At 43.9% G+C, this 13880-nt stretch overlaps 1 protein-coding gene across 10 annotated transcripts in view; it reads left to right on the top strand.

Moving 5' to 3' along the window:
* RAPGEF4 (Rap guanine nucleotide exchange factor 4) overlaps nt 1-7379 on the top strand; it is a 287261-nt gene extending 279882 nt beyond the window's left edge. For all 10 annotated transcript variants that reach the window (XM_037044442.1, XM_037044441.1, XM_037044444.1 and 7 more), the window contains 2 exons: nt 3122-3176; nt 6112-7379. In XM_037044442.1, coding sequence (XP_036900337.1) covers nt 3122-3176; nt 6112-6239 — 183 coding nt within the window. In that variant the 3' untranslated portion in view covers nt 6240-7379. The remainder of the gene's footprint in view (nt 1-3121; nt 3177-6111) is intronic.
* The last annotated feature ends 6501 nt before the right edge of the window (nt 7380-13880 follow it).

Raw genomic sequence — 13880 nt, 5'->3', positions numbered from 1 at the left:
TCCACACAGGGATGGAAAGACTCTAACTAGATGGATTTTAGTGGGGATACCTGCAAAATTTTTTACGTTGGCCGAAGAAATAAAATGCACATCTGCAGAGAAGGAAGCCAAGAGCAAACAGCAGTGCAGTGACATCAAAGGAGAGCTTTCATTCACTCTTAGTTCAATGGATGTCAGTAATGGGGTTTTTAAATTGTGGACTTAGCTACATAGTTTTGTCTAGATCGAGGAAGGAAAATAATAATTCTTCTGCACTCTGGGATGTGCTTGGTCTGGGGCACTACACTAGAGCCTGTCCAGAAGAGACCCAAAACCTTCTTATGAAAAACTGTGAAAGAAATTGTCGATATTTAGGCCGACCAGGAAAGACTAGGGGGTAGGGAGATGTTCATGAGAGTTGTCTTCAAGTATTTTAAGGACTTTCCTATTAAAAAGGAGCTAAAGGTGTTGGCACTCCAGAGCTCAGAGCTAGAATCAGCAGGTGAACAGCAGAGGGAGAAAAAGAAATGTTGACTCAGTGAGGAAATCTGTAGTCATCAGAAAAGTATCGAAAAACCAGAGGGACTTTCCTTACAGGGTCAGCATTCCTCTGTGCCTTCGTTTAAACAGTGGGAAAGCCCTTGGTTGCAGGCAAGTTATAAAAGTCGTACATGCTCCAGAGACAGTTGGAGAAGGGGACCTCCGAGGCCTCCTTCAGCCTCCCAGGAGCGTGCCTTCTGGTTACTTGAGTGTAGTTGTTAGTAGCATATTAAATACTGCCGGTGTCAGGAGGGCAAGTGGGGGTGGAGTCAAAAGATCAAGTTAACCCTTCTCTGGCCTTGAGCCAGCATTCCGTGACTAGGCACGGGCCAGCCAGGCTCAAGGGCGCACACCCTGCTTCTGAGGGTTCTCATGTCGCACGCAGCGCACAGTGCAGGCCTCACGACAGAGAGGGATGGACCTTGTGGCAAAGCCAGGTTTAGACTTCAAAGTTATCTCTGAGTGCAATTAAAAAGAGTACGTCAAAATTAAAACTATTGTGAAAATTAATCAAAGATTGAGAAGGGTAGAATGAACTCCAGAGCTGGAAATTACTGATTTAAACCATTATTCTCACATTTTAAACTACATAATGAGCTAAAAATTATGAAGCCTCTGAGTATAGCTATAAAGAGTCGTCTAAAACTAAAGTCAGAATGAAATGTTTTAGCTTTCAAACTAAAAAGCAGAACAATTACTCCCTACAAAAATGGTATAGGAAGAGGTTTCTGACCCCTGCTAATTGTTTTATTATTCTTCAGAGGGGCACACTGGCAGCTTTTCCCAGGGTTTTCGGTAATTACACTCCATTCAATATCTGAATTACAATAATTCTACATGGAATATACTTGTGCCCTTTAGATGCAAAGCCTTTAGAGAAGTGAAAAAACAACTTAAAGTAAATTAGCAGGAAAATTATCATAGTTACTGTTTATTTCAGGGTTCCATATATCAGAGGCTAATTATACATTGTATGCTGCAGTTTCTTGGAGGTATTTGTAATATATTTCTCATGCTGTTCAACAGACATGCTGGTTTTTAGGATCCTTTGTGAAAGTGAAGTTCAAAGTTTTCCAATTGCCTCTTTGTGTATGAGAAACCATCCATAGTGCAGATACATGTCACTCGGTGCCTGCCAGTCCTTGAAGTTGGAGCATTCGGTGAAGTGTTATGAATGTCCACATATATGTGTTTCTAAAGCTTTGACGCTGCTAGGGATTTTTGTCCTGCCAAATAAGTTGATATATTTTTAACACTGCATGAGCTTTCTCAAAGTCGTTTTCTATACTTTGGTAAGCCAAGGGTGCATGAAAGAAGATAGCAAGGAATGGAATTATATAGCCACTCAGAGATTAGAAAGTCTCATTTCTGGACTGGAGCCTTATCAATTTTCTAGTAGTGTTAGAATTAATCCACCATGTCTGCAGGATCCCCTTTAGAATCTGAGATCTGAGCCGCAACGGTGTTCTGAGACGGTGCCCAGAGGCTGGGGGGCCAAGCTGCTATTCAAATACCATGAGCAAGAAATGTACATCCCGGCCAAGAAATGGGGCTTAGGTCTCACTGATGTTTTCCCTCGGGTTTCCGTGCCTTCTTTTTCTTTCTCTTTTCTTCTTTTGTTTTTAACTAAGTTGAATAAAGTACAAAAGATTTCCTAATAAGTCTTTATGTCAACAAAATTTTACAAAGAAGTTAAGGCTACTTAATTGCAAAATTAACAAAGGCTAACTAAATTATGATCCATCTCTATTCCTGAATACCTGCTCATTTAAAAAAATGTTTTCAAATGAAAAGAGTATCGAAAAGAGTCACAATGCCATGTGAAAACTTCAGATTAAAACAAAAGTGCATATGTCTTCAATTTTTTGAAAAATACGCTGCTATAGATTTAGTTTTAAAGTATTAGAAACAAATGTACCAAAATATTAATGAGGTTTCTCTGTGCAGTGATATTCTGAGTGGTTTTAACTTTGCTCTTGACATTTTCTATATTTTTTTATTTTTTAAATGTACATGTGTTAGTGTTATAACTGGAAAGGAAGAATGAGGGAGGGAGGGAAATTAACATTAAAACACACACCTTTGCTGGAAATTTGAGAGGTAAGCAACACATAGCATGTAGAAAAATATACAGCTAGAACATTCGAACTATGACCGTTCAGTCAATTTGATCTAATACCTCATTCCTGAGTCCTCCATTTAGAGGAATTTAACTAGCTGACCCTTGTCCAAATCTAGCATAGTTACAAATTCTCTGAACAAATTCACAGTGACCTCCAAACATGAGAGCTTGTCCTCAGGAGTAAGGTGGTCTCAGGAACAGCAGGCTGCTTTTTGTCACCTGAGGAACCAACGAAGGGCAGGGGGCATCACGCCATCCCGCTCCTCCCCTGAGCGGGGCCTCATCCGTGTGAGTGTGGCTCCTCTGTCTAGTGATTACACAGGTTGTACATCAGTCAGCTGCCTCCTGAGAGTGAGCACCTCAGAGCAGGCCGTTTTACACAGTCCCAGGTATTGCCGCAATTAATAATGGTTTGTTTTCCTTCTTGGGTTATACACTAAGCTTGCCTGCATTTCAGTCTTTTCTCTTTATTCTTTTTAGCGCATGATTGCAAATACTGCCAGAACAGTGAGATACTGCAGAAGCCAACCTTTCAGTAAGTTCATTGCTGTGACACGGATGGATGGGGATCGGGTCCTTTTTAAATGAGGCTGCTGGGACACAGTGGAAGTCTGGACAACATTTGATTGTGTCGGAGACACTTGGGACCCTGAAATCCATGGGACCAGAGCCTGGGTTTCAGGATTTTCTAGTTGTTCAACTAGAAAATAACCACAGGAATATTATTTATTTTATGAATGAACTTAAAAAGAATTAACTTGCTCCTTTCAGTATGGCCAGAGACAACTAAGGCATGATTGCCAACAAATCCTGCCTCAAACCAACTCTCCTTATGACTCACTGCTTGGTGTTGAGAAATGCACATCCACTTTTGATGGTGCCGGCCTGTTTTGTATGAACTGGGAAAGACAAAATGTATTGTTTCTTGCCGTGTTGCAAGAATCCATTAATGGGTATAGCACATTCGTAAAATGTTCCACAGCAGGAATTCACATTTATAGTTCTAGTATTCCCAGGTGAATTTAAGGGGCTCTTCTTAAATCTGAATATCTAGGATAACATGTGCTTTAATATGAAACTATTGCTAATAATAGATAGCAATTTTAAACTGTTGGGAGTTAAGTTGCATCATACACCGGATTCGAATGCCCACAGGTGCTGCTGTCTCCCCTGGGCTGGGACTCTGGGTCGGGGTAGGGGGGCGGGGAGGCTTTGGCTTCCTCAAGTTGGGCCTGGAGTGAGACGGTGGCCCCTGTAAAGTTTTTTGCTGGCTTCATTTTATGAGTCACTTGAAGTCACTTGGCTCACTAAGTCAACACCCTGCCTTGACCTAAACATGACTGTGAGGCGGCCAGGACTCTCCCCGCCAGTAAACCTGTTGCTAAGAGACTGACAGGCTCTCACTTTATTAACCATCTCTGCTCTCAGCGTCAGACTGGCCAGGGGGGCTCGCTAACATGGGACCAGGAATTGCTAAATGTTCGTTTTTCTCAATGTGCAGCAGAAATAATCTAGGAAACATGATCTCGATTTTGGGAGCAAATAGACCTTTCAGAAACTGACTGAAATGGCTGTACCTTCCCATCCTTGTGAAGTGAGAACAGTCTTGCCCCTCGTCCGCGGCTCCCAGGTGGCCTCTGCCAGAGCCGAGTGTCTCACACCTCCTCGCCTGGAAACTCACCCTATGTATAAAGACTTGGTCGTTAAGCCATTAGACAAGTGAATAGGAGAATATGTCATTGGTGCCAGCCTACAACAAGGGTTTGTATCTAGAATCCATGGCCCTTTGAAGCCGGTGGGTTGGGGAAGGGGTATTGTCCAAGAAATTCCTGGAATCAATTGCAAAGTTTTGTGTGCTGAAGAGGGTTCATAGCCTTGGGAAGATTCTCAGTGAAGTTCAAGGATGGAAGGACCACGGTAAAATTCGTTCTATAGGCCTCTTTGGAAATAAACCCCCGTCCGCCTACATTTTCTCCTAGAATTCTGGGGGGGGCGAAATTTTTCTCCATGATGTAACTCCCTGCTGCGTGTGTTGAAGTTATCAGTAACTGCTGGTAAACAACAGCTGCTCGGCTCTGAAGTCAACAATCTATAGATAAAGCTATAGGAATAGATTCGTAAACATTGTGGGAATATGTACAATGTAATTACAGTATATTGTACATGCAGAGTACACTGCCAGTGAGAAGCGAGGAAATTAAACACTGTGGCATTATTTATATGTGATAATTATACTGATGAGTTTCTTCTTAGAGCAAGTAGGGGCCTTGGTATCTTCTCTCTGCTTCTCTGTGTTCAGACCTGCAATGCTCCCCTTCAGCCCTCAGGCAGATGGCATTCTGATTGTCTGTGGGAATGGTGTGGGCCACCTAGAGCAAATGGACCGCAGAGCCCTGCCCTGTGGTGGGAAGGTCTCTGGTCTGAGTCCGGACTCTGGGTTGGCCACTCCTGCTGGCCCACTGCTGGAGGAGAGCCCCGCGCCAGGGATGCACAGCATGGAGGGGGCCTAAGGACCCCAGCAGAAGGCTTGAGTCTACACCGAGCATTTTTTAACCTTTCGTTTTAAAATAGTGTCACCACTTAATAATGGAGAGAATCCCCAGGGAAGACATTCAGATTTTTCATTTCTCTAGAAAAAGAGGAAAAATCTGGCAACTCAGAGTGCAGATGCAGAATATTAATGGCCACTTCCGGAGGGGCGTGTGTGTCTAGTTTGCCACTGTCAAGCTCGGCCTTCCTCATTCCAGCACATGCCCTGTGTGGGGCTGGAAGCATTCGAATCTTCTTTCGGCCTGGTTTTAAGGAAACGGGTCAGTCAGAGGGCTCCGCTGCTCACGTGTTTGGGGGCCAGTGAGGATAGAATGGTAGCCGGGGTTTCAGAGTAAGTTACGTCAGAGAATCAAAGGTCTAGCAGGAGCCGTGACTTCAACCCGTGAGTTGGTTTTTTTCCTGAGTGTGGACATCTCAGAACGCACAGCCTTTGCGGTAATGCTGCCTGTCGCACGCAGGTAACAAGGGAGCTGAACTTACCAGTCTCACGGGCTTGCTTCCGGTCAGCCCAGGTTTTAAGTGCTTTTGTTAGGAGCTAATGACAATGGTCTTTTGTCATTAGTCCGCATCTGGATCAGCGTGGGCAGAGGTCAGAGTAGGAGACATAGGTGGGATGGTATGGGAAACAGTTTTACTGTTTAACCAGGGACTATCAGGTGATGCTTTCACTTCTTTTTTCGTGACTTTTTTTTTTTACAACATGCAAAGGAAAATGATCAAAACCGGTGATTCCAGGGAAGAAAAGGGTGAGAGGGAGGAGATGGACCATCCAAGTGGAAACATTTCAGTGAATACGGTGGTGTTGAAAGGTCCTGACAGAACCCAGCAATCCAAGATAAGAGTAATGAGTAGCTGTAGAGAATAAAGCTGTGTCTTATGTGCACATATCATGCAATGCCAAGTCTCCTCTTTTCCCACAGATCCTGATGCAGCTCAAGCTAATAAGAACCATCAGGATGTCCGGAGTTATGTACGGCAATTAAATGTGATTGACAACCAGAGAACTTTATCCCAGTTGTCACACCGATTAGAGCCTCGTCGGCCATAGACATTTAAAGTGTCCAGAACAATGGTTTGCCTTCAGCCCACGGTCTTTCAGAAATGGCATTTATGCCACCACTGACTGTATTGTCACGGGAGAATTCTACAAAACAAGCAAAAACACACCCTGAGACATCTTGGGGCTGCATTCAACTTACCAGCGTCACAACAAGAGAAGAAATTCCTTAGTTTGCATAAAGCTTGCACCGCTAGCTTCGGACCCCCCATTCGCAGTCACCCGGTTTCATTTCCAACTGTGCCGTCTTCTTTGCCGAAACATAAAATAAGACCCATGTGAAGGGTTTGGTAGAAATACCGTTGTCAAGAGAAATATCAAGCCCTTGACATTTTTTCTAAGACCATTTACAGGGTGAGATGTGCTACATATAAGGGATTTATTTGAATACATCAGTGATCATATAGTTCCATAATTTTTAACTTAACATCTTGATTTGGAGCATGAGGTATTTGGAAGGTGTCAAGACATCAGTATAAATCCACATCAAGGTTGTGTTCTTCCATCTTTAGAGTCTGACCTCTGAGGAATTGAACCTGACCATATCACCATGAAACATTATGCCCATTTATGTGATTTAGGGAGGACCAGTCTATAATTTCTGGATGATATATAGAATGATATTTATGTTTACAATGTAACTTTTTTAAACTCACAAATAAGGATTACATACATAAGAATTCCACTAAGAAACTCCAAGGTTCTTACAATTGCCAGCATTAAGATTTTAAAAAAAGAAATTTCAGAAGAGCACAATATGCACAGAACATTTTTCAAAATTAAATATTTTCCTGGGCATTAAACACCTTTACTCTTGGCTAATTATTGTTACTGATTAAAAAATATTTTCTGGACTTAAATGTTATTGCAAATACCTTAATTTTCAGCAATTGTTTTGCACTTTCAAATAGATTGTAAATAGTTCATTCAATCAAGGGTATAGAGTTATTTATTTGCTACATAATAGCTATTGTGCCAAATATCTACTTCTTATTTATTTGATTTAGTATGTGATCTGGGGTACATTTTTCCTGGTTTTACAGTTAGGCTGCATTTAGTGTAGGAACTGTATGTATGTACATCTCCTGTAAATAACAGCTAGTATCTTCATTAAATGCGACTGTTGACAAGCAGTGGCTGTGCTCCTCAATTCCTCAAATAGGGGGGAGATAACTGGGATGGTGGGGTCCTGGATTTTTAAAGTTCAAATAAAATTCTCATACTATAAAAGTCACCTTTTGAAGGGGTACAATTCGGTGGGTTTTGGTATATTCACACGGTTGTACAACCATCATTACGTTGTAATTCCAGAACGTTCCCCTCATTCCTGAAAGAAACCTCACACCCATTAGTGGTCATTCCTCACGCTCTTCCCCTCCCAGTGCCCGGCAACCACTAATCTGGACATTGGTTTAAATAAATGGAATCATGGGGGTAGCCTTTTGTATCTGGTTTCTTTTACTTAGCGCGTTCTTTCAAGTTCACGCATGTTAGTGCGTGTATAAGTACTTCATTACTTTTTATAGCTGAATAATAGTATTCCTTGCATGGGTGTACCACATGCTGTTTGTCCATTCACGGGTTGGACACTCAGGCTGTTTCTGCTTTTCAGTTATCAGGAATATTGCTGGTATGAACGGGCACTGGGTGTTAAAGCAGCCTGGTGAGCGGTCTCATATGATTTCTCAGTGATGTAAGTGCTTAGTAAATATTTGATGAAAAGATTTCCAAACTTTTTTTAATTCCAGCCATCTCTATTTTTTAATGTCAGCATTTGCCATAGTATGTTCCAAGCTATACTAACCTCACAACTTCACATGCTGTGTATCCAAAAGCAGACACACAACTGCAAAGCAAAAACCATAAACCAAAAGGTATCTTCAAATAAACCCGGGAACCACTGTCACGTACCCCCTTCTCAGAAATAATTGTGACTATCCATGGATGTGCCAGAGGCTCCGGGAAGTCCTGATGCCGTCCTTTCTCCCGCCCCAGAGCCACGCCCGCTTGGAGAAGCTGGGCCAGCCCAATGCCTTTCCGTGTCGATCCCCAGCAGCCCCAGGGAGGTCTTCTGGAGCAGAGACTTTGTCTTCATGCAGTGTTAGCCTCCTGCCCCAAGGAGAGCATCATGCTTGGAATCCACTAGAGAAAAAACACAAGAGTCTGAATAGATTTTCTTGAAGTCATTATTGTTCAGCACTTCACTGTCTCCTTGACCCCAATACCAGCTGTGAGGTTTTCACTCACCTGCTTTTCCTTCTCTAGATCATTTTTAAAGGTAACAATTAACACCGAAAGCCTAGTCCTTGGGCCTCCTTGCTCTTGTTTCGCTCTTCTTTACTCCTGCCTTACTTAAAGCTGGTATCCTGTGTCTGACAGCTCCTTCCCCTACTTCCATGACCCCTTATATATAACCTTATTCTAATTTGGTTTCCCCATTATTCAAACTTAATATATATTCTCCCACATATATCCTCCTTGGTCTCCCAAGTGAGATAACTGTTGCTGCACTTAATAAAGATAAGAGATTTTTAATTACGACTGTCTTCCTTGAAAATGCATTAAACTCCATTATTCAAGGTAGCAATGGCTAAATGAAAGAATTCACACTCTAAAACTGGGAACGAGTAGCCAAGCAACCCTTCCTGGAGCAGGAGCTGCAGTTAATATTTTCGAACTTGCAAACAAGCCAAAAGAAAATGGGTTACCTACTGGGTCACAAGAAGGATAATGAGGTTTGCAGAAGACATGAAAAAAGAAGAAAGAATGTTTTTACCAAAAGCGCCTGCACAAAATTATGCATTTAAAGTGTTTTTACATACCTGCTTAGCAAGGTCACTGGCACAGCGTACAGGAGCCAAGCTTTTTCAGCAATTTTTGAATACCATCAAGGTTAAATAGATTTCTCCTTGAATTCAATGGCATTTTCTGGGAAGTAAGTAAGCAGATCAATGACTACCGGGGTGGGAAATTAAAAGAAGTGTCATTCTGGTTTAAAATTGTGCTTATAATTTTTTTTAAATCAGCATAGAATATGTAGTATGCTAAAAATTAACTTCTACCTTGAATATCTTTTTTTTAAACTGCCAGCGTAAAATGTATTATGCCTCTTGTTTCAGAACAATCTTAATTTTCTCTATTTGTCCTACGCGGAGAAGAGTGTGGTGAGTCAGTCACAGCATCTCTGCCTTATTTTTAAAGATTTCGTTTATCTATTTTTAGACAGAGGGGAAGAAAAAGTAAAAGAGAGGGAGAGAAACGTATTTGTGTGGTTGCCTCTCACTCGCCCCCTACTGGGGACCTGGTCTGCAACCCAGGCATGTGCCCTGACTGGGAATCAAGCCAGTGACCCTTGGGTTCATAGGCTGCACTCAATCCACTGAGCCACAGCAGCCAGGGCAGCATCTCTGCCATACAAGCTGGAGAAGGACCTTTAACTTCACTATTATTTGTCATCTTTCCATTCATTCATTCATTCATTCACTAATTCATTAGCAAATAATGGTTGAGGAACTTGCTGAATGCCAGGCCCTCTATGAGCTCAGGATTCAGTGATGAGGAAAATTAGAGGGTCCCTGTTCTCCTGGAGCTTATCATCCAGCAGGAGAGACAGAAGATTAACCCAATAATCACACTCAGAATAAATGTAAAAGCATTTCCAAGGGAGGATGTGGAATATACAACAAGAGAATTTGACCTGATCTGAGTGAGGAACTGTTTTCCTGTGAAGTGACGGTTGGCCTGAACTCAGAAGGATGGAGATGCTAACTCAGCAGGGAGGAGAAGAATGTGTTCTAAGCATGAAGTAACCTTGCTAGTGTGAAGGATGGAAGCGCACTGTGGCAGAGCAGAGAGAACTGGACAAGCAGGCTCCGAGATGTGCTGGGGACCTAAGACTGGCTCAGAGCACTCAAGGTCTTGCAGGCCTTTTTTCCAGGAGCTTTGTCTTGTACCCCAGAGCAGTGGGAAGCCGTCGGAGGGCTCGGGGCAGGGCACTGCCTTTCTAATGGTAGCCCTCGGAAGGGAAGGTCATCACTTTGTTTTTGTTTGTTTTGTATTCCTGGGGTTTTTTTAATGGTGCATTTTTTAATTTTATTTTTAATTATAGTTGACACACAATATTGTATTAGTTTCAGGTGTACACCCTAGTGATTCAACATTTTTATGTACCTTAGAAATAAATCTAGTAACCATCTGTCACCCTACATAGTTGCTACAATACTCTCTCTGCTGTGCGCTATGTCCTGTGAGGCCGTCACGCCACAATACCACACACGTGGCGTCATCCCTGATTCCTTAATTACTTTATTATGCAGGCCAGAGGTCGGACAGAGAAAATTGTGGATGATGTTAAAAGGTGTGTGTAATGAAAATATTAAAAGTGGTGGACCCAGCTACGCACATGAAGCCAAGCCCTGCACCTCCTCCCCACTTGTTCTGTGCTGGGCCAGTGGTTAATGTTTTGTTGTGCAAAAATGTACTTGCCGTAGAATTTACCATTTGAACCATGCTTTGTACAGGCCAGGGGCATAAAGGACAATCACATTGTTGTGTGACCACCACCGCCACCTCCAGAGTGCTTCACCCTCCCGAACCGAGATGAGTCATTACGTGACAGCTCTCACTTCTGCCGGCCACAGCCCCGGGAGCTGCAGCTCCACTCTCGGTTTCTCGAACTTGGAGGTTGCTGCATATAAGTAGAATCATAAAACATTTGTCCCTTTGTTTCGCTTGGGGTTTCCAAGGTTTACCCGTGTTGTAGCATGTGTCAGAATTTTCTTCCTTTTTAAGGCTGAAAATATATACCACATTTTGTTTATCCATTCATCCACTATTTAATTTGTTTCCCCCTTCGGCATTGCGAATAACAGTGCTATGATCATGGGTGCACAAATACCTGTGCAGGTCCCAGCTTTCAATTCTTTGGATATGTACCTAGAAAGAGAATCACTGAATTTAATGGTAATTCTATGTCTAATTTTTCGAGGTGCTGCCAGACTGTCTTCCACGGCTGCTGTACGATTTTATGGGCTACGTGTGACACAGCCCCTGCTTACCTGTCATCTCCTTGGAGACCGAGGCTGCCAATGTGTGGCATAGCTGCTGCGAAAAGCAAAGGGCAGGGGACGCAGCCTCAGTGTATGGATGTCCTGGCACAGAGCAAAAGGTCTGCATTTGCCTCTGTGCCCTCCTTGAAGCCATGATGGCTCACAAGGCAGTCACAGCCCTAGAACCTTGGTCTGTCCTTGCTGCTCTGTTGGTTACTGTGTCAATCTACTGTTGCCTGACACTTAAGGATGGGGGAGCTGGAGGAAATGTTACTAATCCCAAGAGAACAATGGCCTGGGAACGGGATAGTCCATGGCTGGGTTGCCTAAGCTCGTCTGGATGCAACAGGAAGTTAGGACCTTTGTTCTTGGACAATTTAAATTTGGAAAGATTGGGGCCAAAGCTGTGCTATAAATAGAAGTGAACACAAGACACTGTGAACTCCTGGGTGCAGACGTCATGAGAGCAACCCCAGACTTGAGGAATAAAGAGAGGCTGGGGCCAGGACATGTGAGAGCTGCCTGATTCTGCAATAGTTCTCTTCCCTCAGCACCGGCAGGAAGGGTTCAGACTCTTCCCAGGCTGGGAAATTCAAGAGGAGTGGAATTCTACAATAGGAGGACCAAGAGAATAATTGAAGAAAAAGTTGGCATAAAAGTCTTCAGAACAGGTTTTTGCAGGCCCTGTGGATAATAGTGGATTAGAAGATCCCCATGAGGTCTCCCCCACTCACCCAGAGGCAGGTGGCGAGAGTCTCTAGTGTGGTGGCAACAGGGACTCAGCAGAAATGGAGGAGAATTGATGGCTCCAGTAGGAGTCCTAAAATGTGAGTGCAGGGGAAGAGGTTTGGTCTCCCCGGAAGGAGAAGGGCTCAGGGCGAGGAGTTACCACAGTGCCGGGGGCGGCAGGTGCCGCACCAGCCGTGCTGCAGCAGCTGAGAAGGACGAAGAAACAGACGGTCAGATAAACCACACTAGGAAGTGTACCAGTGGCTGCGTGTACTAGACAGGGTTCTCTGGACAAACAGCACTAATACAGCATCCAGCACAAATAAGCCTCTTTTTATTACATAAAAGTACTTAATTACAAAGTCATAAGCATGTAATTCTGTAACGTAATGACATCACATTCAATCACACCATCTGACACTTTAGGTGAAATATTCAAACTGCGGTCCATCTTGTGTGAGACATTCACATACCTAACCAACCACACTCAATGGCTGTACTTCTGCCGGACCCTGTATGTATATATATATTAGTTCAGAGGCCGAAAAGCCCCAAATCTGCAGTGTAGGTCAGCAGGTGAGAGACACAAGAGAATGGATGGTACAGAAGAAATCCGAATCAGTCTGCAGGAGAATCCCCTTCTGCTTGAGGAAGGTGGTCTTTTTGTTCTAGTAGGTCTTCAACTGCTTTGATGAGGCCCATCCAATTATGGAGGGCAATCTGCTCTCTTAAAGTTCACCAGTTTAAATGGTAATCCCATCCCCAAACATCCTCTGAGTTAACACAGAAAATTAACCATGGTGCTGTGTGGCAAACCACCCCAAGATTAGTACCATAAAACAAAAAAGACCACTCTATGGGCCAACTGGGCAGTGCTGCCAACCTGGGCCAGGCTGGGTGGGGCAGGGCTGGGCCCCATCATGTGTCTGCGGTCAGCTCCACGTTGTCACCGTCCTCCAGCAGGCTCCCTTAGGGTTCTTCACTTGTGGGCTGTGACAGTTTCCCAGGGAGTAAGTGGGTAAGCAAGAGCTCCTGAGGCCCAGGCTCAGAACAGGCACACCCTTACCTCTGCAGCACTGTGCTGGCCCAAGCTGGTCAAGAGGTCAGCCAAGATTCAAAGGGTGGAGAAATAACTGCCTCTTCCCGTGCAGAGCTTCTAGGTCTCATGGCCAAGATTGTGGATACAGGGAAGGAAGTTACTGCCACTTTTGCAAACCATCTACTAGAGTGGAGGTAGCACAAAATGTGAGGGCCTGGAGGGTACACTGCTCTTGTGTGGGGGGAGTTGGGGAGGCCCTGGGGTTCCTGTGTGTTTAAAATGCTTTTCCGAGGTGAATCTAGTTGCCCAGTCTAGTTGCCCTAGTTACTTCTAACATGGAATAGTGGAAACATAATGAGCTTTAAAATCAGAAATATCTGGGGACAACTTGATCAGAGCCACCTCCAGCGTGTATGGCACCTTCATGTGTGCTAGGAAAAAGCAACCCTTCTCTCCAGCTGGCGCTGCCCCGCCAAAGAGCTCCCTCACCGCCAGGCTTCCCTGGGCTTGTGCCAGCTTGTGCCAGGCTTGTGCCTTAGCTGTGAACACTGGTCAATGTATTTCACCTCTGAGCTTCCACTCCCACCTCTGCTGATGGGAGTCACAACAGCTCCCTCCCAAGGGCTGTGTGAGGATTCAGTGGGTTAAGGTGGATGAAACGCCCAGTGTGCTGAGTGCTTGGTGATCCAGAGACACTAGTATCTGCTATAAGGGGCCACATTAAAGAGTACTTTAGTACATTCAAGTGTGCCTCAGTCTCCGGCCAAACCAATTTTGAAAGGATGGAGAAGGGAAGAAGCTTTCACTGTGGCTTTG

This window comes from Sturnira hondurensis, unplaced genomic scaffold (genome assembly GCF_014824575.4).
Source record: "Sturnira hondurensis isolate 20B ecotype Veracruz unplaced genomic scaffold, ASM1482457v3 Scaffold0004136, whole genome shotgun sequence".
NCBI classification, from domain to species: domain Eukaryota; kingdom Metazoa; phylum Chordata; class Mammalia; order Chiroptera; family Phyllostomidae; genus Sturnira; species Sturnira hondurensis.
This window is presented reverse-complemented; position numbering and strand designations above follow the sequence as displayed.